This window comes from Tachypleus tridentatus, chromosome 9, assembly GCF_004210375.1.
Source record: "Tachypleus tridentatus isolate NWPU-2018 chromosome 9, ASM421037v1, whole genome shotgun sequence".
In the NCBI taxonomy this organism is placed as follows: domain Eukaryota; kingdom Metazoa; phylum Arthropoda; class Merostomata; order Xiphosura; family Limulidae; genus Tachypleus; species Tachypleus tridentatus.
Genome location: NC_134833.1, coordinates 111,126,154 through 111,153,784, shown reverse-complemented (window position 1 = coordinate 111,153,784; position 27,631 = coordinate 111,126,154). Strand labels below are relative to the sequence as shown.

The window sequence follows — 27,631 nt, the reverse complement described above, 5'->3', positions numbered from 1 at the left end:
CGTAACAATTTATAAAAATATCAACAACTAAAAATTATGTTCTGTGAAGGCATTATTTAATTTTTTTTATTTTACTATTAAACTTTCAGAAAAAAATACAAATTTTAGAAACAGTAGCAACCAGAATATATAACATATTAATTCCTGTTTTCGTTTCAGAACAATAATCTTTTTCTAAAATTCCTAATAAGGTCACTGTTTGAAATTCCAGGATCAGCCTTTAATTTTTCAACTATCATTAGGCAAATTTTGGAATGTTTGTAATATTTTTCATAACCAGACTGATGATAAAGTATTCTCTTGGTTTCTACCTTTTCTAACATATGAATTAACCAAATAGAAATACAGTTTCTAAACCAGTCTTTTTTTTTTTTTTACCTAGGCATGCTGACAGTTTATTTGCTGAATTTTTCACAGTTGCTTCTATTTAAAACTTTGATTTTGTAAACTTCCCTTCATCCAAACATTTCTTATACAAGAAAAGACTAAATGTTTTAATGTTTTGAGACAAATATTAATTAGGAACCCCATAAAAATCATCTTTATAAACTAAATATGAGTGTGCATATTGTCCTATATAAAAATTGGATTAATTACTAGACTGCTTGCTCTCTGTATCCAAAATGTGTTAATTCACAGAAGTAGCAATGCCTTGGAAAAACATAAAGGCTCTTTTTTTATTTGTTTGCAAGCTTCTGAGTCACTTGAGTTATTAAATGACTATCTTTTGTACCAGATTTATCTCATACACCAAGAGGACATTATATGGTGTCCTTAGAATATTGACATTATTTTTGGCAAACACTCCAAACTATCAAGAGCACATGGTTTCTAGTAATTTGAATATTAGTTTTGACTTTAACTTCAATTTTAATTTTGAGAAATATTGAGATTATTGTATCATCCAATGTAACACAATGTCTGGAGCTAAATCTGTAGTAAGAGAAGTTACATATCAGAACACATTGCAAAAATCAGCAAGCAGTTTTTATATCAGAATCAACATCTTCATATTTCTTTGAATACTGTAGAAACAGTTGTAATTTCAGTAACTTAGTTGTGTTTGTTTCACACAGGAAATAAAGTATAAATAATATTAAGTTTTATAAATGCTGTTCATTTAGTTAAAGTATTATACAAGTATATTACTAAAAGTATAGGGAGTAATATATATTTTAATATGATTGGCTATTTTATGATGAATTCTGGAATGTATATTATTGTAAATATGTTTTGTTTTTCCTTATCTCAATTACCTTTCTGCAAGATTAACTCAATGAAACACTGTTTTTTTATTATTTGTTTAACCATTTTAATAAACTTTATAAATAGATTATTTGATACTTATATTTAAAATTTACAATATTCAACCAATATTTAAAATGTTTTCTTATATATGTAAAATGTATGTATCTATGTATGGGTTACTAATGATTTAGGGATAGAGGTAATTTTCAATAACTGTTGTTTCAACTTGTACATTTGTGGAAAAAAAAAGTTCTATAAGATGGGATCATATAATTTTATAGGTAGCCAAGCTATGCCCCATAGATTTGGTAATTGGGGGATCTCCGTGTAATGATCTCTCTCTGGTCAATCCTGCTAGGAAAGGCTTGTATGGTAAGACATTTGTTTAATATACATATTAGTGTATTGGCCTTTCTTAAGTTAGTTAACTTCACCAACATAAGACAGTTAGTATAAACTTTTAATTAAAGATCTTTTTTTTTTAATCTTATCAAGAAAGCTCTTGTAATAAATATTAAAAACATGGCAATATAAAAAACATCTTTAATATGGATCTTTTGAAATGTTTTTAAATTCCATCATCAGCCTAAAAATAATTAGTTTATAATATTTGTTTTACAAAAACCAACATTAGCATGAAGTGAGTTTTTGTATTCAATCAGAAATTTATGAAGAATAGATTTAAATGGTAACAATATAATGGAAAATACAATTAAACATATGGCATGCACGTTTAATAAATAGAATTATGAAGAGAACTATTATAAAGAAAGGTTAAGTATCAGCCTAAGTGCTGTATCTTTAATAATAAATATCCTGTAAAAATACTGGAATTTATTACATTAATGATGACAAGGAGGAATTTATGTTATTATTTAGTGTTGAGTGATCATTGAAAATGGAGATACTTTCTTTAATAAAGAATGTATAACCTATACTTCCAGAGTTGAGAATTTTAAACTTTCTAGAAGACTGGGGTGTTTTTTTATTCTCACTGTACAATTGTATAAAAGACTTAAGTGAATTACATAGCATATATCCATTTCTTGCTGAAATTCCCTTATCCTTGTGTGCACACATTTGTATGTAAAGTGTAGTTTAATCAATATAATTAGATTTATAGTTATCACATGTGTATTTATATACAATCCATAAGTATATAGGAATGGGTAGAGTGTTTTTGGTTTTAAAATATTTTTAATTGTAAATCTACCACAATCAAAGTAAGTGATTCCAATCATGACTGTTCCACATACGTGTAATACACAATAAATCCAGCTGAGCCAAGCATGTGCTTAGCTTGATTTATCATCTGTACAGCTAAGCTGATCATCAGAGGGGTGACATTATGGTAAAGCTAAACTTCACTACAGTCTCTGGGATAAGATTAATTAAATGATTAATTGTTTTTGTGAAAAAAATTGTATAGTAAGGCTTTTGATATAGATTTCTCTATAACAATCTTTTCATGGTTAATTCTATCAGTTGAACTTTTGGGGTTATGAGATTCATATATTGCACTTTTATACTAAGTTTTCAACTTCTGACACACGTGAAGGGTTATAGTTTTTCTGATGAATCACGGTTATCAAAGGTGATGATGGTTTTTATTTTTAATGAATAAAATGGTAAAAGAGTGTTTTTCTAAATCAATTTTTGGTTTTACTTATAGACCCACAAGGAACAGGAAAATTGTTTTTCGATTTTTTTCGTGTTTTGAAGGCTGTACAACTGGCCAATAAGGGACGCCACGTTTTCTGGTTGTATGAAAATGTTGCATCTATGCCCCAAGAATATAAGTCAACTATTACTCGTTTCTTACAGGTGGGCATTGATAAATAGTTACAGTCCTGATTATCTGTTAATTGTAGGCTTTTAAAAATAGTTTGCATTTTTATTCATTTACTAGTAGTTTAATATTATTTTCTTATAAGTAGGCTGCAATCAGTCTGTATGCTGTTATTCATGCCACAGTTTTAAGTTTTCCAGTCAATACCTTACACTATTACTCCTTTTTTATGGTGAAGATCTGATGAATAGTTCACATTGTTGCTATTTTTTTAAAGACAACCACTGATCATTAATTCACAAAAATGGATAAGTGTTTTTAATTTCTAATATAATGCATTGGTTCCTTATAAAAAAGACCAAAATACAATTATAGTTTATAATGTGCAAACTCTGCTCGAGTTTCTTAGGTTTTGGTAGTAATCTGTTTGTTTAAAAGTAATTACTACTCTTTTATCACTGCATTTTTTAAACTTATGTATATTAGCTATTTTCAATGCTAACATTTCATCTAATGGTATATTAACAAGTGATGGACAAAAACAAAATGTTACTGAATCTTACTATGTTTAGCTATTTCTCAATCTTTTATTTCTATTCAAAATTATTAGCTTTTTATGTGCACTTTTTTATAGTGTGATCCTGCCATGATTGACTCAAAATACTTTTCACCTCAAAATCGGGCACGTTATTTCTGGGGTAACATTCCAGGAATGTATGCGTAAGTATCTGTTTTAAATCTTATAAAAGTTTTGTAATATATACACTGTATTTTGTTATAGTATTTCTGATTTAATTTACCATTTTAATTTTGGTTTATATATATATATACACTACAATACAAAAAACATTTTACACTAGCATAGGGTCCCTTGCTGGGACAGTTGTAAGTCTATGGATTTACAATCCTAAAATCGGGGGTTTGACTCCCCTCGGAAGACACAGCTGAATGTACGATGTGGGTTTGCTGTAAGAAAAAAAATACTAGCATAGGGAAATTATCTTGCACGTGTGGTAAAAGCTAGACAAGCAAAACAAATTAGTCTTTGAGCTAAAAATATTTATTTTGTACAAAAACAAGTGTTAAAACTTTTCTTTTTATATTGAAGTCCTTTACAGCATCATCTCTTGCATAAGACAATCAGCTTAGACAGTGTCATTACACCCCAACTTAACAGGAAGGCTATTGTAAGTTGAATCTTTTATTTTTGTTGAACATTTAGTAGAGTTGTAATTGAATTTTTAAAGTTTACTAAGTTTCAGAAATAATGGAAAATATTTTGCTTCCTACATTTAAAAAAGATATGTTAAATATGAGCCCTGGGTTAACATTTTTTTTCTAACATATTATGGATAATTTAATAAAAAAAATTCATAAATTTACTTTATTAAGAACTAAAAATTATTAGAAAATGTAAATATATTTTATTGTGGAATGGAAAACAAAAGGAATTAATAATAAAATTAAAGAAAAACGTGCATTATTGTTGTATGTTAATTTTAATTGTACAAAAGACATTGTAACACTTTCTTCTATAAACTGTGCCTTTTTAGAAAACGATCTTTATGATAGGTATACTCTTTTTATGTAAAACTAAGTTTAATCCAAATTTATAAATTGGGTAGAAGTAAAGAACAAAACAAGCAACATCATTTTTTGCTAATTAGTTAAGGATATTTGATAGACAAAGTATGTATTTATGCTGATGATGTAGTAAGATTTTAGTTTGAAATGTACATTTAGGACATTAAAATAAGATACTACATAGCTAAAATTATTATCTTGAGGGATAGGTCCATCTTTTCTTTAAATTTGAGGATTCCCTTTAATGCTAAAGAAATTTAACAAGTTTGGAAAGCTGTAATTTTCCTGCACTGAAAATGTATACTCTTCAAAAAAAGAAACACAAAAGGGATATTTTTGTTATTTTAAAGAGAAATATATGTAATAACGTTACAAGCTCAGAGTATGTGATGTTACACGTGTTAAGGCACTGATTGTCAGACCAAAATGACAATAAAAGTTGTGCACTTTGAAAATGGAGGAAAACATCGGATTTTTCGCCAAAACGCATTTGTGTCCAATAAAATTGTTTGAGAGATCTGCATGTTCTGCAAGTGCAACATGTGCAAAATCCCTATAAAAGTGACGGGTTCTCGTTTTCCATAGCTCAGTGTTAAGCCACCGACACGCAATACAGTTACGCCAAGACTGACTGAAGCACAATGCAACAACGCCATTGGTCGCTTGGAAGCAGGTGAATCTCGATCAGATGTTGCCAGAGCTGTGAATGTCCACCCAAGCACCATCACAAGGCTATGGAATTGTCACCAACAACATGGATCAACTTGTGATCGTCCACGATCTGGCAGACTTCGTGTGACCACGCCCGCACAAGATCGCTACATCTGGTTACATCACCTTCGAGATAGGACCACCACTGAGACATCTACTGCCTCAACCATACCAGGGCTGCATAGGATTTCCGATCAGACCGTACGCAACTGTCAATGAGATTCTTAGGCCCCATGTGTAACCCATCATGGTGAATGTCAACGACGTTTTTTAACATGACAACTCCTGTCCTCACACAGCTCGACTCACCACTGTCTTCTTGAGACACCACTACATCAACATTTTTCCTTGGCCCTCCAGGGAAGAATGTTTAAACCCCATCGAACATCTTTGGGACGAGTTGGACCGACGTCTGCGACGGTGACAACCTCAACCGCAGACTCTACCTCAGCTTGCAGCAGCTTTGCAGGCTTAGTGGACAGTCATTCCACAGGATGTGATTCGTCATCTCATCGCTTCCATGGGCAGGAGATGCCAAGCAGTTATTGATGTTCACGGGGGGCGTACTTGTTATTGACGTTGAGTGACATTAAACTTCAACTAGTGAGCGTGGAATTCGCCTTTGCAGACTTTGGATGTTCAGCAGTGAATGTGTAAAGTTTCACACATGTCATACAGAACTACCCTGAATAAACTTGTTAACAATATGTCTCAAATTTTGCCTTTTGCATTTCTTTTTTTGAAGAGTATATTTCAAATAGGTACTTATTTTCTGTTACAAGATTAACTATTCCTGTTCACTGCTGCCTTCTATGTGTGAACTTTGACTTTATACATGCCAAAAGCTTTATGCCTCTCCCTCTAGGAGTTTTAAGATTCCATCATGTTTCTCATACATCACCTCTTTAGCAATACGAGAATGACCTGCTCATGTGATGCATGTGACACATTCTACACTCCTCTATCGAACTATCGATTCCCACTTTTTCTCCCCACGTTTCTTCAGTGCTGGCATCTTCTGCCATACTTAGAACTGATGCATGTGACTCATTCTACACTCCTCTATCGAACTATCAATTCTACGTTTGGCAGAAGATGTCAGCACTGAAAAAACGTGGGGAGGAACAGTGGGAATTGGAATTAGATCTTTAGTATAGGAAGATTAAAACTTCTGATATGGTACTTAGCTAAGATTAACTAGAATCTCACATTGAGAAGGAGAAGGGGCTGATGCAAGGGAATGACAGAAGTATTCCCTGAAAGTGTTCAAAGGATACCTTTGAAAATTAGAGATTCAAATATAAAGATCAGAATAGGGGAACTGCACCACTACTGAGCCAGGTATACTCTTCTCTCTTTTGTGGAATATGTAAGATATAAGGGTGAAAACTGAGAGAGGCACATCCAAGTGCAAAAGAATGTGGTAGGAAAGTGATCCTAACCAGAAAAAAATATTGTAACTCAATTCCACAGTGACAATGGGAGTAAACAAGGATGTGTTCCTGGGTGTAAGGTGGCAATAGCACAGTGGACCTTACTCTGTAAGTCAACTACATCAAAAACCTCCTCATGAGATACCAACATCCATGCAATACCATCTTTATCTCAAACCCAAGAACTGAGGATTAAGAACCACTGTAATTCCTGGGTATGACATGCAGATTAGCTCTGAGCTATCAATCCAGGAACTTGACATTCAGTATTCAATACTTCAGTATTGAAGTCAATGGCATGTAATCTACTTCCCCAACAGGCAACAACATATCTGTAATAATAGGACAAGGAATAGACAAGGACAAAGAAACGTAAAAAATCCCATGTGCCACTGCCAAGACCCATAACACAGATATAGGAAAACGAGGGAGGAAGATAAACAACCATAAACTTGTATAGGGACTTATGGTGATTGGTTTATTCAAAATCCAAAACCTGCCAGTGGAGTACCAACATCCATGCAAAGTTACAAGAAGGGCTCCCAGTCAAAGGGTGCCTCCATGATCAACCATCCCAGAGGCTTGGAATTGGAAATTGGCAAGATATTTCACTTAAAGAAGGGAGAGTGACAGTGCATTGGAGAGTCCAGATGAATGTCATCATAGGATGTGGTGCAATGTATGACCATAAAACTTTATTTTGAAATGCAGACCATGCTGAGTTGCTTACTCCATGCATGGCAAGGATGGGCAGCAATCCCCTTCTGCTTTACCAATGCAGTCCATGTACCCATGTACAGTTAAGGAGAGGCATGTTTATGAAGTAAAATATCATGAGGTTATTCACATGCAAGCGATCTTGTGGAATACTCCATCTCAATGGGGAGCTTGTAAGACCATAGAAGATAAAGCACAAATCAATGTGGCTGGACAGCATGAATTTAGAGTTTAAGAGTACCTTGTCAGGCATCAGTTGTCACTGAGTGGGATTCATAAGAGAAAGAATTGATGAAAGGTCCCTGAATGAATGAAAGTATGAATGAAAATTACAGTTGCACTGAAGTCTAAAGAATGACCACAGGTTGTAGATAAAACCCCAACAAAGAAGAAAGAAGTGGAAGGTAATGAAGACGGTATGAGATGAACATACTTGGAATCTCCTGCATTGTATGATGAAGATGAGAAGCAAGAGAAAAAGTGGGATATTGGATCTGATGGGAGGACACCTGGTTGTAGACCACTACAAAATACCTTCCACTTGCAATGATACACCTAGGAACCTAACAAAGTGAACAGTATGAACCGAAATATAAGGAGAAAGAGGAAAACCAAAATGGATTTGAAATATTGTTCATGAAATAAGGAAGGATGAAGTGTATAAGAAATAATAGAAAGTGATAAAACATCACAAGCCTGAGACACAAAATTTGTAAAGGCTGAGTTAGACCGAGGAGACTCCTTATGTTTGGAATGGGAATGAAAGGAAACTTTTGTAGGTGTAAAAAGATAATCGAAGTCATTGTCATCCTACACAGGCTCAGCTAGGTGAGGACAAGGGTTGTCCCGTGTAATATTGAATCTCCTGACACAAAAACAAGTAAGTCCATCATTGGGTTGCCTGCACCTGAGGCAAAAAAAACCTTGGTTACTGGTATAACCCCCTGAAGTGGTAACATTAACTTCAGAATTCAGAGTCACTGAAAGGTTAATCAAATTTGAGTGCAGAAATAAAGCAACTCAAATTAACTCCTATTGGTGAGGAGGTGACACATGATGATTAGTATGACAGACATGTTAGAATCTTGCAGTTCCAATAGAGGGAGCAGAAAACTTTTGACGTGCAGAAAGAAAAAAGAAAAAAGTTTGCAAATAGAGGGCAGCAGTGAATAAGAATAGTTAATCTTGTGACAGGAGATAATTACTGTAGATAATTGTATGAAGATAATTAACTGATAGACATAAATAATCTCCATTTTCGTTTTTAAAAGGTAGATAAAATTAGAACAGTAACAACACGTAGCAACTCTCTCCGTCAAGGGAAGAAATGTCTCTTACCGGTTAGCATGAATGGGGGAAGTGATGTTTTGTGGGTTACAGAACTGGAGGAGTAAGTAGATGTGTGATATATGTGACTTTTTTTTTTTTTTTAAATACCATTAGTAAGATAGAAGTGATATTAGTGGAACAATAATTTAAAGTATTTTGAGAAACTTATAATGAACTTGTATGTATTGTTAAATTATTTGTTATTAGTTTAGTGGCTGCAAGTATTCTTTCTTTATGGCAATATTTCAGTAGTAAGTTAGATTTTTGACTCTAGACTGGATTGAACCAAATTAGTTGCAAGAATACAGAAAAGAGAAAAAACTAGCTCCATGTGGTAATGAAAGAAACTTTCCAAATAGTCAACAAAGATTCTAGCTTAATTTTCTAAAAGAATACTTACACATGCATATATAAACAGTTACATTTCATTTTCTCTTTAAGCACTGTCAGCTTAAGTATCATATTACTTCTTAAGTTATCATTGTATAATTTCAGATTTTAACAGTAGGTACAAAGCTATGTTAAAAATTCAATGCTATAGCTATTTCCAGACATAACTGTCTTTTATCACTTAAAATTGCATTTAGTCCATTATGTACAGTTTTTTTCTGAACTCTTGAGTGTATGTTTGACTTTCTTTGCAATCTTACCATTAATCACTAGGATCAAATTTCTTTTCTTCTTTTAAAATGATAATGCTTTGAAGTAGGTAAAAATATTTACTTTTGTGTCTTGTTTACAAAGTCAGATATGGTTTTATTTTTTCCAATATGCTCTTAAAGTACTTTTCCTGTTGAATGTGGTTATCATGACTTACTGTGATTCTGAGGATTTATGTCTATTACTTCTCATTACACACACATGTACTCCATGCCATGTACTTGTAGTTGCATTGGAACTGTGAAACTTCATTTTAAGATAATGTTTATTTGTTTGGAGTACAAGTTCTGGTAGTTTAGTCTTTGGAGTATACACTATAAGTAAATGAGTATTGGCTTCAAACTATTAATGTTAAGTCTAAAGTTGGGCCGGTTTTTCAACAGTCAGATACGTTATATCACCATTTCCATCTTGTCAACACAATTAGATGTTTTTCAGTAAGTCTGAGATAGGTCAGTCAGGTGCTGATAATAATGTTTTAATTTTATAACTTTAGGTATTTTTATATGTCTTTACAATATCACTGTTTGTTTCAGATATTTTATGCAGTGACTCAGAATGTACATGAGGTGGGAAAACAAAGTATCATTACAATTATTGTTATAAAAAAGATAGCAGTTTAATGATGCTCAGCCAGTTCTAGCAATATGCATTTAATTACTTTTTGCACTATTGCTAGAAGTGCTTACAAATAGTTCTTTTGTACTGTTTTACCAGATAATATTTTTAAACTTTTATTTGATAGGATAGAATATCTTTTCAGTAAATGCACCAAAACTGACATTTACAGGGTCTTTGGCTTTCCAAGACATTATACTGATGCAGGAAATATCCCACTTGGTCGACGTCAGCAGTTGCTTGGGAAAGCATGGAGTGTACCTGTAATCAGACACCTTTTCACACCGTTGAAGAACTTTTTCAAACTTGTGCCATCATCATTATCATCATCAAACACCATACCTACAATAGTTATCCCTACTGCTACAACAATTAGCTCTGTTGTCATGCCAACATCTTCCTAAGTAAAGTGGAGTCCAGTAGTTATTTAATTAAAATAACACTTTTTGTTTGTTTCTTTGTTTCTGAATTAAAGTATGTGTCAGGCTCTGTTCATATACACATTATGTATATAATTTTATGACTGAAGTGTTGTGTTACATTAATGTTCTTACTCTGTCTCTAATAAAAATTACAAAGTACAGTACTAGGGGAGGGGAATATCTCTGTTTTTACTATGCCATTTCAGTCATTAGCTTTATGTGATCTTTTTACTGCAAGCTATTTTTATGTTTTTAAAGGTTTTACTTGAATTTTTCTTTAATGTTCAAACTATTTATTGTAAAAAATATGTTAGCAGCCTGGTATATTGAATTCAAATTCATGTCTGGTACAAATCTACTCTGACCACAAGCATGAAATTTCATGTTAACAAAGAACGTGAGCAATAGTCTTCATTATTACTTCTGGCATAGACTATCCTGGATTACATTGTAGACTAGATGAGCAAATATTTTCTTTCCTGTAGATACTTTGCTTTTACTTGTATATGAATATTGCATTGTCTTTAGTAAACTTTAATAATAGTTTTCTTTGACTTTAATTTCTAATTATTAGATTTCTTAATTAATTATGATTTCATGGAAGTGTCATTGTATTAGTTTAACAAAAACTACTTTCATCATTCTTGTTGTAAAAGAGACTTATAAAATGATAAGAGTTCTACATCTAATAACTACTTATCTTTCTCATTGTAAACAAGTATTAACTCTATTACTTTGCAGCATTGTTATCAGAATAAAATAAACTTTTGAACAGATTAACTAATCTATAAATTTATGTTATTTTTTTATAGTTTTAATTGAAAAGATTAATCATGAAAGTCAAAAGGATTAGTTGACTATTTCAAAGAGAAAAATTATTTCTAATTCTATTTTTATTTAGTTATTTCAATTACATTTTGGCAATAAAGAAATTAACGTAACCTTTATTTTTTTATTTTTTTTTTTACATTTTCAATTATTTTAAAGATTAATTATGCAAGTCAAAAGGATTGGTTGACTATTCCAAATAGAAAAGTTATTTCTAATTCTATTTTTATTTAGTTATTTCAATCACATTTTCGGCAATAAAGAAATTAACATAAGCTATAATTATATATTTCTTTATATATTCAATTATCCATTTCTACAAAAATTTAAAAGTGTATGAAAAAACATTGTGTTATGTGACGAGAATTAGAAGCCCAAATTTGTATCATCTGAAATATATTCGGTAACAACAACAACAGACAAAATGGCTCTGTAATGCACTGTTATAGCTATTTGAACGGAAAAGAAATAAAATATTTTGCAATGGTCTTTATTTAGGTTCCTAACCAAAGAAGTTTTTATGCAGTTATATGTGTCACTTTTTCAAATTATCTTTTGGTTAAAACAAAGTTCAGTGCAATCTGAGGTTGTTACTCTGTCTTAGTATTCGTCTGCATAACGAAAATAAGATATTTAGCAACAGGGGTAGCACTCAGAAGCAAAGTATTGCAGATGTAGGACCCTAGATGGTTATCTTAATCCTAGTTCTTTAGTCATCTCAGTAGGTTTATAGTTTACAAGAAAGATTATATTTTGAACTTTTTAATCGAATTTTTAACTAACTAGTTCAGTTATATCTAGATATGTATATATGTTAAATATTTCTATTCTTTTTTTTTACCAGAGGTTAAAATGAAAAGAGAATCTGTGACATAAAGTCATAATGCACTACTATATGGTGAAGTGAAACGGAGTTTAAAACCCTACATATATATATTATTTTTGTTTCATTTATTATAGAGTATCATAAACATACTTAAACATGTTTAACGGATTTTTTTTTTCGTTACTTGCTGAGTTCAGAATAAAAATATATAATTGCTACCAGTATTGGATTTTAGTTTATAGAGTTTTTTGCTGAATAGTTCAGTCTTTATCCTCCCTCTTTGTACAGCCTGAGTAATTTAACTGGCCCTAACTTGGATCACAAATTAGTCTTAGGTATAGTACGCATGGGCGCCCACAGAAATAATTTAAGTGGGGTTTGCTTGTTTTAAGTTTCGCGCAAAGCTACACGAGGGCTCTCTGCGTTAGCCGTCACTAATTTAGCAGTGTAGAACTAGAGGGAAGGCAGCTAGTCATCACCACCTATTGCCAAGCCTTGGGCTACTTTTATTACCAACGAACGGCAAGAATGGCCTAAAGGTTGAAAGGGCGAGTTTGTTTGGTGTAACGGGAATTCGAACCCACGACCTTCAGATTTCGAGTCAAGCTCCCCAACCACCTGGCCATGACGGGCCTAGTTTTGGTGGTAGTAGGCAAAACGTATGTAGGAGATCAGATTTTACAGTGTAATTCAACACACTAAACGAATGTGTTATGTGTGCATAAAATGGAACAAAATTTTTCAGTTTACTGGAAATTATGTACAATGTTTAGTTTATCTACGGTGCTAAGTTTACATCAAGCATAATACGGACATTTTTTTTTTTTTTTTTATGTAAGGGGAACAAACGCTTTCTCTTGTCCCTCCCTTCCTGCGAGTACCCATGAGAGGATACAGAATTATTAGAATAGCGAACTGTTTATGTTTCAAAAACCTTTTGTCAAACGATATTTAGAAATGTTTATAAAATGCCAAAAATATATTCTAGGCATTAATCTTTAGAAGAAAATCTTATTTCATGGTAAGTTATTCTTAAATAATGCTATTTTTGTGGTTTTTTCTTGTCATTGCGATTCTTATGGTTATTAGTGTATGGGTTGGAAAATAGCTTGATTGTTTTGCGCATAAGAATAAAATGTTATTAAGGTTAATAATGCAATGCGTTCTTGATTTAAAACTAAAGAAAGACCCGTTCGTGTTATTTCCATTATTTTTCAGTATTATGCATTTATTTGTGGTAAAGAATAATTTATCCAATCGTGATTACTATTAATAAATAGATTTAGGACTAATGTGGCTAGGTTTGGCAGAATTGTTCGATAAAAATTGGTAGTATTATGTATTTTAGAAATGTATCGAATTTCCTGCAGTAGGTTATGGGATGTGTATACGTATATGTATGTATGTATACACACACACACACACTTGTATTCATGGATATATGTATATACGTGTTTTTACAACAATATCAGCACCTAGGCATTTATAAATATTATCTTAGATAGAGCTTGTACTTTTCTATTTGCAACACTAATTTAGCGCTCCATTTTGTTAACGCTAATGAGGGTTAATTGATTTAATCATTTTATGGATTTTAATATTTTTATTAAGTGCGATATTATTGTGATTATACAAGTATTTCTATTCTGTTAATCTTTAATGATAATAGGAGTTATATGATTGTAGTTACTATTTGTATTCTTCTAATATAACCCGCTGGGACAGCAATATGTCTTCGGATTTACAATGCTAAAGTCAGCGGTTCAATTGCCCTTGGTGAACACAGCAGATAACCCGATGTGGTTTTGCTATAAAAATCTTATGTCCTATGGCATGATCTTTTTATCAGATTCTTAGTTGAAGGTCGAGTGGACACATTACTTATCGTTAGTAAAAACAGCTGAGTGTACAAACGATATATATATATATGTGTGTGTGTGTGTACGACAACTTATTTCGTTTTCTTTTTACACTGTCAGAGAAAATTGTTATTTTGCTGTGTTCGTATATTCAGTCCTGTTATTTGTTTTCCTTTTTGAAAGACATCCATATTCGTCATTTGAGTAAGTAACTTAAACTTGTCAATATATTAATGAAATTTGCATGTAATTGAAATAAGCAATAGTAATTAAAACATATAAGTAATAAATGTGTATATGTCTTAAAAATTAATTTGGCCTAACTTTCTTCACCAAGCCTAAAAACAGATGTTCCTTCGAAACGATTAGTGATGAGTAAAATATGGTACTTACGAAGACGTATGTGTAATAGATATTTTTTTTATATTTGTTTTATACGCAGTTGCTTGTAGCGTCACCCTTTTTGTTTGTGGATTTGAAACGATAGAGAGCTAAACTTTTTTATACCATATTTGTGACCAGCCTGATGCAATTGCTGATATCTGTTTAATAAAAAGTACTTAGAGCTTTTTATTGATCATCATTAATTAAATTCAGTGGCTAATTCATTGTTTTCTTATTACTTTTTCTCTCGGTACTGTAGTGAACATAGTTTCTTTTTAATTTATAGAGAATTAATAAAAATATCAAAGTGTATTTTGCTGTAAAACAACTAATTGTTCAATAGTTATTATTACTTCCAATGTGCGATTACAAGGTAATAGCTACTGGCACGCATGCTTATGTATCATTTAGAAATTACCTTCGAAGCGTATTTTGAATTGTAGTCTAGAGCCATCTAGCATAGTTGTTTATTGTAGTTTGTTTAAGGCTGAACTTGCGAAATTGGTTGATACATTTGTAGGTAAAAGTTTTAGACTTTTAGAATAATATTTATTACGTATTTTGTAAATACGTATGTTATTAAAATTTAAAATTTTTGTCTAAAATTAGCATTTTGTTCGAATAATAATTGATCGATATTTTTTATTAAATTAGTAGACGTTAAATCGCATTAATTAGCCTAAGTGTAGAGAATTAAGTTAGGATATTATCTTACGTAGAAATGTGGTTAGAAATAAATCATTAATTTTACATGAAGCATTCGTGATTAACTTTATATAACATAAATTGTAAAGATTATTTAATTGTTTAAGTCAATGTGTTTTAAAAATGGAACTTTTGCTTTTTTTACTTAAAACGAGCAAATTCTTAGTTTTTTAGAGTTGTTCTTTGAAAGTTTTATTAATTATTACACTATAGAGTCATGTAATAATGTTTATTCACTACTGTTTGGTTGATTTATATTTAAATATTTTTTACTGATGAAGCACGAAGTGAATTAATTATATTCGATTTTTGATCTCTTGTCAGTGATTTTTACTATTTTTACCAAGAGGCAAACCACTGCCACTTCTTACAGTTGATTAAAATCAACATCTAGACATGTTTTAAAATATGACCAAGTCCATTTTGAGAATATGTTTGTCTGCCATACCTTGGTAAATAATATAGCAGAACTGCAGACACTACTGAAACTTTTGCAGTTTAAATAAACCTTTTTAATTGTTATTTTCCAATTATTTATCTTTTAACTGGTGTTTTAATCGTACAAAATATTCTTCACAAATGAATCGTATTTTTTATAGGATTTGAATTTTGTATGTGTAAAGGAATATCCTCGAATTGCTACAAGATATGGTTGATCTAGTTTTCAGTGATATTGTAGAAATTGTTTGATAATGAAACGTAGTGGGAAGGAATTGTTTCACTTTGTAAACATAACGTTACAAAGGTGGTCATCAAAACTTGAGAAATTGGTTGGACACAAAACAATTTATATTACTCCCACCAGGAATGCTTAAATCAAATGGTTTTAACTTATGTTTTCTTCTGAAATTTTACAAATAAAACTGTTGCGAGAGAATATTTACGAAATGCTTATTCTGATTTTTTTTAAACCGTAGAAAAAGACGATATTACAAAATCTAAACAATGATTGATAAATTAGGTTTTTCCCTCAAGTTTCATCTATGCTTCAAACAATTTACATAAAATTATTTAATTTAATTTGTTACCAAATCACAAGAATCGCTGAATTTCTTACCATTTAACAGTTTATTTGAAGTCCTTGTGAAATTTGGTATTTTTCTAGGGATGATTATGAATACGATGTTCATTTTAGTTTATTTTCATATATTTTTCGATATTACTTTTCTCTGAAAGTACTATATAGCTATGTGTCACCACTTCCCATTTATTTAATTAGAAAGATGAGAATAGACAATTCCATTATTATCTTTTACTTAGGATTACCTGCAATTATATGTATACTAACTTTTAAGCTGATTCATAGTAATTTAAAGACATATCAGAATTTTATAACATTGTTATTCGTATCAGGTAAACCAGCTGTTGTATTTTTCAAGCGAGTACAAATTAATGTCTTGTTACTGTACCGAAAAGTAAGTAATGATACTGAGACATATTTTTATTGGTACAGCTTTTCCGCTGATGATGTTTTTATTTGCGCTTTCAGAAATAGTTTCATGTTGTTTTGAATTACAAATGCTTTGAAATTTTTTATAGGCTTTGATTGTGATCCTACCTACAGATGGGGGCACAAATGTTAAATTGTTTTATTCTGTTAAAACGATAGAATAATATAATATTTGTTATTGGAACGTTATCACCCATCTTGTTCTCGTTTACTTGAAACTACTGTGCCGTTGATGTTTAAAATTTCAGTCTTGCCTCATTTAGGTAAAACTTATGAATTTATATTTACATTGCATTAGTTATCAGACTCGGAAATGAAATAAATATATTTTACTTAGAAATTTAGTTAATGAACTTCGATAGGGGTCGCGATGAAGGTATTATTTTAATGTGTGTTTTATGGGAAATGTTAATGCTGTTTTTCTGAGAGTGGTTATTTTGTTGTACACATAAAAAAGCGAACAAGGGGCAAGTCGAGATGTAGATTTTTATTTTGATATTCATTTCAAAGGAATCTTTTTTTCAAGGTTGATTTGCCATGGGAGAGTGTTTTGTTTTACTTACGATAGTGGCACGATTCGGAAATGAAATGGATTTCTGTTAAGAAATTTAGGCAATAAAGAACCTAGACTTCAAGAAAAATTCAGTACCAGTTTCGAAACAATGAAAATATAGACAGATAAAATTCATAAAGAAAACTGTTTTACCATCTTAAAAGAATATTTAAACATTTTTGTTTGTTGGGAAACTTTAAGATGAAAGAAAAATTAAAACTTCGAGGGTAATGTTTTATTTCTCAAGTGATTGGAGTTGGACGTTATAGGATACTAACATATGATTTTTATTTTATCGAATGAATATTGAGTAGAACAGAAACGTCTTTCGTGCATGATAACGAATGAAATATGTATTACTGGTTTGCTGAAATCTATAGACCACTGCCCAAACCAGCTGTTGTATTTTTCAAACCAGTGCAAACTAATGAGATGTTACTGTATCGAAGAAGTTATTCTGGTGATACTACTACGGATTTTTATTGATAAAGCTTACTTTGTTGCTGATATTGTTTTTGATACGTTATAAGTTGTAGTATCATATATTTTTTAAGATTCTAAATGTATTTAAAATGTTATAGAGATGTGTACGTATCAGTTTTGTTATAAATGAGTTTTTTTAAAACCAGAGACAAAAACTTGTGTATTTTATTAGTTAGTCTGTACAGAAAATAACTAATGCACTCTTTTAACATACAATGTATTCCACAAAATTAATTTTTATCAAAATTATGTGTAAATGTTAATAATAATAAGAAACATGGGTTTTAGAAAACAAAATATTGAAATAATACCTCGCTCTTACCTGTATAAGATATTTTAAAATGTTCATTCATAATTATTTACTTTTGTTACATCCCCAAACTTGACCTTTGATATTCACGATAAACATAACTGTGAAATGACTTACTTTAAAAGCTATAAATTTTAATAAAATATACTTATTCAACAACTAAAAACTCGAAATAAAACTGTTAGAAATAACTGTGGAAAGCTCAAAGTTTTCAGAGAGTGTATCACACATTTACACCTACTACATCTAGATGGTGTACTAAAATAGCTTGTATGATTAAGAATAAGAACTGATAATTTCACATAAATACATGGATGCAAAATTTAGATGAAGACGTTAGAAGTATATTGCCGATTAATCTAAACAATATTTATGATTTTGAACATATAACGGTTTCACCTATGCGCCCCACGTAATGAATAAATAAAATTTCCAAACCTACGTGTAAATTTTAGAAGGTTAGTTCTAAAACTAATCTGTTTATTTAAACTGATTAATTACTCAATATGAAATTCAAATCTTTTTTTTACGAATGCGTTAAACCTTTTGTTGTATAAATAAGCCCAACACAATGTAAATTTATAAAGAATATTTGTCTCCATTAAAAATTTTGAAGTAAAATTAAACTACTCTTTTATGCTGTTATTACAGAAAATTCCCAGTATGGTTGGCATATTGACGCCAGATTACGAAATTGAAACGTAGAGGATGCAAATTGTACCGTTAAAGAAAACAAACGTGGGTATTACGCACAAGTCAACATAATAGGTAGCACAAAGCTACATAAATGTATCTGTGTTATGCCAACCACGGGTATCGAAACTCGGTTTTTAGCTATGTGAGTCCGCAGATATACCGCTGTGTCACTGGGGGTAAACATAATTATTTATTTGTGCTCTGCCCATCGAGGATACCTAAATTCGATTTTTTGTTTTAAAAGCACTGACTAACCACTAAGCTATGTGTGTGTGGAAGAGGTTAGGATAAAGAAATACACCATGAAATATAAATAAAATACATTTGATAGGACAAAATAATGTTAAATCGCTTTTGTTCTTTAAGATATAGAAATTTAATATGAAGTTTTTGAAGTAATTTCATTGCCAAATGGTAAAAATATTCTATTTAAGGTATTTCGATTTTTTGCAATTCTTAAATTTCGATAATGTAAGAACACCAGTTTTATATTTCCGTTTTTATTAATTATATTAAAATATGTAAACTTATAATGGGAATTAGTTACTATAAATACATCACTTTAAGAAGTTAAAATATTAACTCATTTTATAGCGCTTGCATAACGCTAACAAATCAATGTGTACACATTGAAAACAGTGTAATCCTTAAAAGTTTGTACCCATGGTGGTTCTATATCTTATATTCTTTCTATTCCATATATATATATACATTGTTTAACATGTTTCTGAGAGTTTCTTGTCGTCAAAAGTTTCACATATACAGCTATTGTTGTTGTTTTTTTCAGAGAGAGTGATTATGTTGTGTTATTAACCTTCCTTCCTGACGGGGGGTAATGCAATTGGGCTCGTGTATGTGTGTATCTTTGTGTTTCCTAGGCATATCTGAAAGAGTAATAGTGAATATGTTTTCTTATTGCAAAGCCACAACTGGCTATCTGCTGAGCCTACCAAGGGGAATCGAACCCCTCATTTTAGCGTTGTAAATCCGTAGACATAACGCTGTACTAGCTGGGGGCTGAAGAGTAATAAATCACTTTACAAGAAAATTTTATTCAAGATTGGAAAGTCTTACCCAAATTTTGGGATCCGAATTTTGGATCATTTTCAAATATTTTTTATAATGGGAAGATGAAATATTTTAAGTTAAAGTTGATCGGTTTTGCACTAAATTTTATGGACACATTAAGGTTAAGACTCCTCATCAAAATTAGTTGAATTATTTCAACTACGTCAATTGAAGTACTTTTGTAATTTTTTTTTTATACACAACAATAATTCTGTGGTTGAATAGTTCCATCTTGTCAGAGATCGAATAGTTCAATGGCTTGTTTATTTGAAGTTGAGCACAAAACAACACAATGAACTGTCTGTGCTCTACCCACCACGAGTTTCGAAACCCGCATTCTAGGGTTGTAAGTCCGCAGACATACTGCTGGGCCACTGGAGGGAGACATTTTTTAATGGAAATATTATATTTGTCATTATATATCTTTCATCTTGCGAGAATAAAACATGCAAAGGAACAGTCTTGCATGTTTCAAATAATATTTAACTTCTGTAAGCGCGTACTTAAGTATCCTTAATTCTCTGAACACTTAAAATACTTAGAAGTAAGATTAAGGTTTACTTAACGATACTCATATACCTGTTAAGCATTTTTGTACATTATATTATTTTCCACATTCAGGGATGACAATGAGAAACAAAGTCTTATTGGTTATACGACAGACTTAGAACTAATTCGTACCTATGTGTGTGTGTGTGTGTGTATGTAATGTGTATATGTGTCAAAACTTTTCCTTAGAAATAAGTAAATATCTACATTTTGCTATATAATAAATAAACTGAGCCCTTAACATTCTCAAACTTCTTTTCGTATTATTATAGACAGTATCAATTTAGTCTTTTTTAAGTATTGTAAATTAATAATGAACTTTACGATTCCTATAATAATAAAATAGCCTTCCATTGAAAATTTTCGTCGTGAGGCTCGTTTTAGTGTCTTCTTTCATCTCCTGGAGACGCCAATGATACCAGAGATACCCTGTGATGCATATCGAACAGACTGTCAGTAACAATAGCAGGCTTAATCCAGCTATGAACCCAGGAAGTGGCAAGCATACACCATAGACAATTTCTTCGCGTCTGCCTGAAAAAATAACCGCGTTGTCTCTAGTGGCGTTAGGTTCAAACGCTAAGTCCACTGACGCCAGAGCACGATAAGTCTGCTGAACTCCAAGAACTTCTCCATCTGAAGTTTCACGTCTAGTACGAAGTGAACGAGGCCCATGAGGAAACTGAAAATCCTGCTCAGAAAATCCAGTGGAATCAAATGTATCTGCTCGATCAGCAAACTGACCCATCATCATTCCACCATTACTATGATATTGAAACTGGGGGATTGGATAAGGATAAGGTGGACTATCCTCGGGAGGTTCCAATGAAATCCTTTGAGGCCTGTATGCAGAGGATTGAGCGTGTGGTCTGTTTTGATGACCATAACTAAAAATGTCTTGAGATGGCTGTACGTATTGGGAACTTGGTTTAGATTCATGGAATATGGGAACCTCTTTTTCTCTGTTATAATACCCTGAAAATCCTTGTTGTGTAAATAATGACAACTGAGGACCAGGTTTTATAGGTTTAAGTTGTGAAACTGGTTCTGGTATGGGCTCATAATCACCACTTTTATCTTTCGGGGTATTTAGAGACCCAGGATACCTTTCCTGATAATATTCTTCTGCACTGCCTTTTGTGTGAGTTGTTTTTTGAGGTGGAATATTCTGTTGATAGTTTGATTCTTGAGGTATGTGGTGTGTTTCGTAATTCTGTTTCTGAGCTGAATGGTGATCTTTATAATCTTCCAGTTCGACTGCTTCATAATGCAGTTGCTGATTTATACGTTGTTTTTCGTAAGTAGGTTTTCTGGATAAATTGTGTTCTTTATCATTTGGCTTTTTGAGTAGATCATGCTCTTGAACATTTGGTTTTAGGGGTACGTTGTTGTTAGAATATATTGTAGGATTTGGATGACCTGGGATGGTTTGAGGATCTCTTGGTACTGGGTTGGAAGAGTCCAGAGGACTTCCAGATGAATGATAGCCATTATCTAGATTTTGTTCCAATGGTACATATTCCTCATCAGGAGCGCTGATTGCCTGTTTATGGTGAGAAGGCAAAGGAAGATAAGGTAGCTTCTGACAACTGTCAGGACATCCATGTCGACATATTTCTACTGAACATTCAATGTACACTACCACTGTATCAGGAAACTTAAATGCGTTAAAATGTGAGTATGATATCACTGTTGCACGTCCATTATAATCACGAACTTTGCGAAATGGGGTTAACATTTTAGGTCTTAGGACACATCCGTACTTATCTGTTAAAGCAACTGGTGGCTTGATACTATCATGTGCATAGCAGGACTTGACCCTCATATCGAACTGACCTTCATAGTCATTGATTGCGATGACCATAGTCAGTGGACTACCTATTGGTACAATGCCAGAAACTTGGCTAGACCATGGACCTTTTCCTTCTTGGATTTCCATCCAACAGTCGACGTTATCTCCTTGAAAGTCTAATTCTACAACTTTCAGCTCGGCTATTTTGAGTAACCCTTTCGTAGCCTCCTTTTCATAAGCATCGTACCACTCGCATCGTAGTCTTTTTGCTTCATCCCATGCTTCTATGATGTCTGTCCCATACTGGATAATGATGGTGTTTTCGTAAAACTTTCCATTCAGATCTGGCTTAGTTCCACAACTAGCATAATATATATTAAAATCTACGTACATTAGACCTGAATGAGGCATAACATACACACAGTTATCGTGCCCATAATGACCTTTAGAAAACACATGTCCATGAAAGGGCGCACTGAATTCTAAATGGACTGACATATGGTCTTTTCCACAAACGACATCAAGAGTTGCAAGCTTTGGCATTGACTCTGGCTTTCCATTGGCCCACAGTGAATTTTTTTGAGCAGATGTCAGCTGTAAAAAAGAAAAAAACGAATTACGGTATGCGGAGAAAATGTAGATAATCACCATTTTAGTCGTATAAGCTTAACAAAATTATTACAATATAGCGTAAGGAAATGAAGAACTTTCTTCATAGATAAATCGATTTGCCATACATTCAGATTATTTCGCACTAATTACATTACAATGGCTTTTGCATCTTTGAAATTAAATGAGTAACAAAGTATCTTGTTAGAAGAATGATCGCAGTCAATCGAATGCATGGATAATCATTCCCTATCTATTATAATTAACCATTGGATATTAAACTTGTTACGAATTTCGTAAAGTATTATTAAAAGAACTTTTTAAGTGACAGGACAAAAGAGCGTATAAACATATGTCAACTATACCATAGTTGCTACATTCATTGCAGAAGAGGCGTTTCTCCTTCTACAAGGGTTCTTCAGGTCGGCTGGGATACGATAGGTACAACAGATAGAGTCGTAATCATATATGGCCAGGTGTGTTAAGGCATTCAACTCCTAATCTGAATGTCACGGGTTCGAATCCCAGCCACACCAAACATTCTCGCCCTTTCATCCGTGTGGGTGTTATAATATGAAGATCAGTCCCACTATTCGTTGGTAAAGAGTAGTCCAAGAGTTGACGGTGGGTGTCGATGACTATCTGCCTTCCCTCTACTCTTATAACACCAAATTAGGGACGGCTAGCGCAGATAGCTCTTGTGCAACTTTGCGTGAAATTCAAAACACAAATAAATATATATATATACTGGCAAATTTCTTGACAACTGGTGGTGTGATCTGAATTAAATTGGTAAAGTAAAGTTTTCATCAATTTTATTTATGAATTTTTTAACACTAATATTTGTTAAATGTCGTATGGAAAGGCAGAGCTACTTATGTATCTTCAGAATCTCATCTAAATTTACAGTGGAAATACAAGTCATAATACTAAATTGACATCTGAAGACAGTGAAGAAAATCAAATGAAGTTATTAGATATACTTCAGCAGAACCCCTGAAGATGTTCTCTTTCAACAGTAAATAAAACTAAAAATAGATATACTTCAGCAGAACCCGTGAAGGTGTTCTCTTTCAACAGTAAATAAAACTAAAATTAAGAGTAACAAATATATTTATTTCTTGCTTTTGAAGTTCGTATGCCATGCTGTGTTGTGGCCTACAGAGCGCATAATTCTTCTCGTGATTCATGACATGCGCATGTTTTACTGACGTCACGACAGTATAAATTGCAATCCATTTTGTAACGTTATTTTAGTATATACTGACTGACTGACAGACAACACACTACTTCTTTCTTTCAATATACACGTCAATTATTCATTATTTTTATACACAGTAAATATATATCTCACAGTATACATATCATCATATAAATTTGAAACTGCAGTTTCTATCCATATTAAGCGTAGAATTTGAAGCACATGTACTGCAACATCATTCTAATAGAGTGCAGCTTAACACTTAATTTATATATTTGATTATTTCTGTTTAAGTTTAGATGAACTACCAACTTGCAAGATGATCGAGAGCGTCTGAGTGAATATAGTTGTTGTGAAAATGTTTGTAACAAAGACTTACAAAACGACTGACGACGGCATATATTTGTTGTTTATTATTTGATAAACACACATTTTTCTGAGAAATAGTTTTTGTAGCAAGACAAAGATACTAACTTAAATCAAGAACGCAAATCGGCAAGTGGAAAACTTTTTTCGGAAATACCGCAGTAAATACGCGCAAGGTGTTTAGGAAAAATAGACAATGGTGTGTTGTAACTAGACGAAACCAGTTATGTAAGAGACACATGACATATTTATAACATCGTCCATTTGTAAGTAAGAATTAAGGACCCGCCTCATCATACCTGTCCAGATTAATGAAGAGAATGAACTTTTCACCCGTCTACGAAGGATGGAGGGCGAAGACTGACACATCCTTCAATGTGGGAATCATTTTGGTTCACTGACCGCCAGCGGTTTATGCATACATAAATTACGTACCTTAATATGCTAAATCGTTTCTGACCGTGTTCATGAGATGTGATAATCTATAGGTATTTTTCAAGGATTTATCTTTGTTTGCGCCAGGTGTATCCATTACTTGAATCTGGCTTCGGCAAAATGTTACAGAAATGTGACAGTAATAAATCGATGTGTTTGGTTCAGTTAAAATGAACCTCTTTTTCATTTCATTAACAGGCTCAAATTAACATATAATTATTACAAACCACATCCCAAAACTCTCAGTTTGAGGAAAGAGAGAAAGAGAAGAGGTAATAATATAAGTGATATGAAATATATTAAGTGTGAAGACACGAAGGATACTTACAGCTAGCATTCTATAGTGAAAGACAACTACTCGGCCTGGTCTCGGCGAGTGCACGTGCTTATTTAACTTTCACAATTTCATACTTAGTATTTTATCTCTCCACTCAATTGTATCGACAACTGAGATTGTAGGTAATGTTGAAAACGATTACTCATTCTTTAAAGTTTAATGGTTGTGCTGTTAAAACTATATGTTAATAATGGTAAAGTTGTTACGCAGCAAGTGATGATTTTACGTTCCTTTTGAAACATCAGGAGTATTAATAAAAATTTGCTTCATTAACGTGTTAAATCTGATATATCTCCTTCACTTCGGTCGAAACTCTCAGAAAGTTCTAAGTGGTACTAATTTCCTCTCGATGTGTGGTCGTATTTAGATAAGCTTAAAAATTAATAAAGTATAAAAATGGAAAAACTTTTTTTTTGACGCTGTCATTACGCTTGTTAATTATGTTTGTCTAGTAACCAGAAATTGTGATATGTTAATTATGTTTATCTAGTAACCAGAAATTGTAATATTTGCACCAATAATATTGTTCTATTAGTAGTGGTGCTTAACACAATTGTAAATGAACGCAATCATGAAATTATAATAAGTTGAGGACTCAATTCTAAACATAGATAAATGTAAAACTCGAATTAAAATTACGTGTACGGATAACTTGATTTCAAAATGTATAATAATTGTTTTATTTTTATTGTGTACATAAGGTCATTCTGTGGCGAAGCTCATGGTTACATGAACTCTTGGTGTTATGTTCAGTTTCCAGTGGTATAAAATACCTTTAGAGAGTACCTCACAATTATTAATCACCTCTAAAGTTTACGACTTAATAAATAAAGCATACCATAAAAAAACAAAAAAAAATTACAATGTCTATTTTAAAATTAAAAATAAATTATCTTTAATTTCGCAATACAACTTAATAAAATACAGCGTTTACCGTGGAAGTAATTGTAAACAACCTGTAAACTTTGTGGTGTGATAGATATAAGGTACAATGGCATATATGGTAAAGTAATTGAAAGTAACCTTCCGGTATGTTATCCTAAGTTTTATGGTATTTTTTACAATTTCTATAGATAGCCCTGGAGAGTGCAGGCAACATAGGACACTTTCAAAAGCATTAGGTGTTTTATACTACTGAAAATGGATCTGTACGTATCTTTGTTTCGTTATTATAATGTCAATCGGAATCCAACTAATTAGATCACATGAATAGTGTATAAACGTCAACCTTGAAGTATATACACAATTATTAATTAGATATACACACAATTTCAAACGTACCACTTGTTCTAGCATGGTATATAAGTTACTTTGTTTTTGTGCATTAAGCGTTTACATATACGTAGCTAAGTTTCTTACGCTAAGACTTTTTCAACGTCATATAAAAAGGTTAAAATAAAAAACAGATGAGGCAGTATTTAAGAAAGAGTCATCTCGTGTTAAATAATAAACATATAATTAGTAAACACTGGAATGACGATAAGGTACGTGATAAAACACTGTCATAATAACTGATACTAAACCTATGTGGCAATGTGGAATTAACTTTATCAAGAGACTATTTCAAGAAGTAAAGATCAGTTATCAGTATACTAACAAATACAATGTCAGTAATTAGATTAAGAATGAATACGTCTGCATTTATCATCAACAAAAGATATCCTGTTATGAAGAAAAGGTTAATCAGCTGTTACAAGTACTATGTCAAAAAGTAAAAGTTAACAATCAATATCGTTACAAGTGTTATATTAATTACTAAAGGATAACAATCTATAAGGTGACAAGTGGCATGCTAATAACCAATAAAGATGAATCAGTGTAGTAACATGCACCATGTTAAGAACTAACGGATAACAATCAGTACCCTAATAAGTGCCATGCTTGCAACCAAATAAGAATCAGTGCAGTTACAAGTGTTGTGTTAATGACTAAAGGATAACAATCAACAGTGGTAAAAGTGTCATGTTAATAATCAAAGAAGGATCAGTGCAGTCACTAGGAGTTGAACACATTCAGTGATTTACAATAGGATGACTTATGTTCCGTACTTACCAATTAATGAATCAATCCTTATTCTTAGCTGTCCTTTACTTATTTTTTTTGATGCGCGAAATATGCCATACAAATGAGTTTATTCTTTTTTTATTGCTAGTTCTTTCGCAGCATTTAATAGGATTTAACGAGTCACGGTGCACGGCTTAGAATTAGTTTTAGCTACATAGCTGTCTTAGCATGATGTTTTTTTCCTTTATATCACCTGCTGTAACAGTTTATTTATTCATCGTGTTAACTTCGATCCATTCATAGCTAGTTTTCAGAATACATTTATGTACCACTCTTTATTTTATAACTAGCTGTCTTGGCGTTGCTGTGAGTGAATGAATATGAAGTGCACTACTTTTCTTTTATACTAGTTAGCTGTCTTGGTATTGCTAAGAATGTTTATTCATAGTGTGCTACCTTTTTATATAGTTCCCTTGTCATGTAAAAAATGTTTAATCACGGAGTGTGCTACTTTTCTTTTATAGTTAGATCTTGGAGTTACTAAGAATGTTTAATCACGGAATGTGCTTCTTTTCATATATATATATGGCTACTTGTCTTTAACATTGCTAAGAGATTTTTTGGAAAAAATAGATGTTAGCTACCTGTTTTAGGAAGAAATTAGC

The 27,631-nt window shown here is 32.1% G+C and overlaps 2 protein-coding genes across 7 annotated transcripts in view; one reads left to right on the top strand and one right to left on the bottom strand.

The window, feature by feature from the left end:
- The window catches only part of LOC143226047 (DNA (cytosine-5)-methyltransferase 3B-like), a 70,402-nt gene extending 52,957 nt beyond the window's left edge, over positions 1–17,445 (top strand). For 3 of the 4 annotated variants that reach the window (XM_076456458.1, XM_076456457.1, XM_076456456.1), the window contains 6 exons: positions 1,530–1,620; positions 2,921–3,072; positions 3,672–3,757; positions 4,146–4,224; positions 8,754–8,872; positions 10,262–17,445. In XM_076456458.1, the coding sequence (XP_076312573.1) occupies positions 1,530–1,620; positions 2,921–3,072; positions 3,672–3,757; positions 4,146–4,224; positions 8,754–8,872; positions 10,262–10,493 (759 nt within the window). In that variant the 3' untranslated portion in view covers positions 10,494–17,445. Of the gene's footprint in view, positions 1–1,529; positions 1,621–2,920; positions 3,073–3,671; positions 3,758–4,145; positions 4,225–8,753; positions 8,873–10,261 lie in introns of those variants that run through there. The other variant, XM_076456459.1, reaches the window with a different exon arrangement.
- Positions 17,446–17,727: 282 nt separating this feature from the next.
- The window catches only part of LOC143226048 (uncharacterized), a 38,479-nt gene continuing 28,575 nt past the window's right edge, over positions 17,728–27,631 (bottom strand). For all 3 annotated transcript variants that reach the window (XM_076456460.1, XM_076456461.1, XM_076456462.1), the window contains one exon: positions 17,728–22,608. In XM_076456460.1, coding sequence (XP_076312575.1) covers positions 20,530–22,608 — 2,079 coding nt within the window. In that variant the 3' untranslated portion in view covers positions 17,728–20,529. The remainder of the gene's footprint in view (positions 22,609–27,631) is intronic.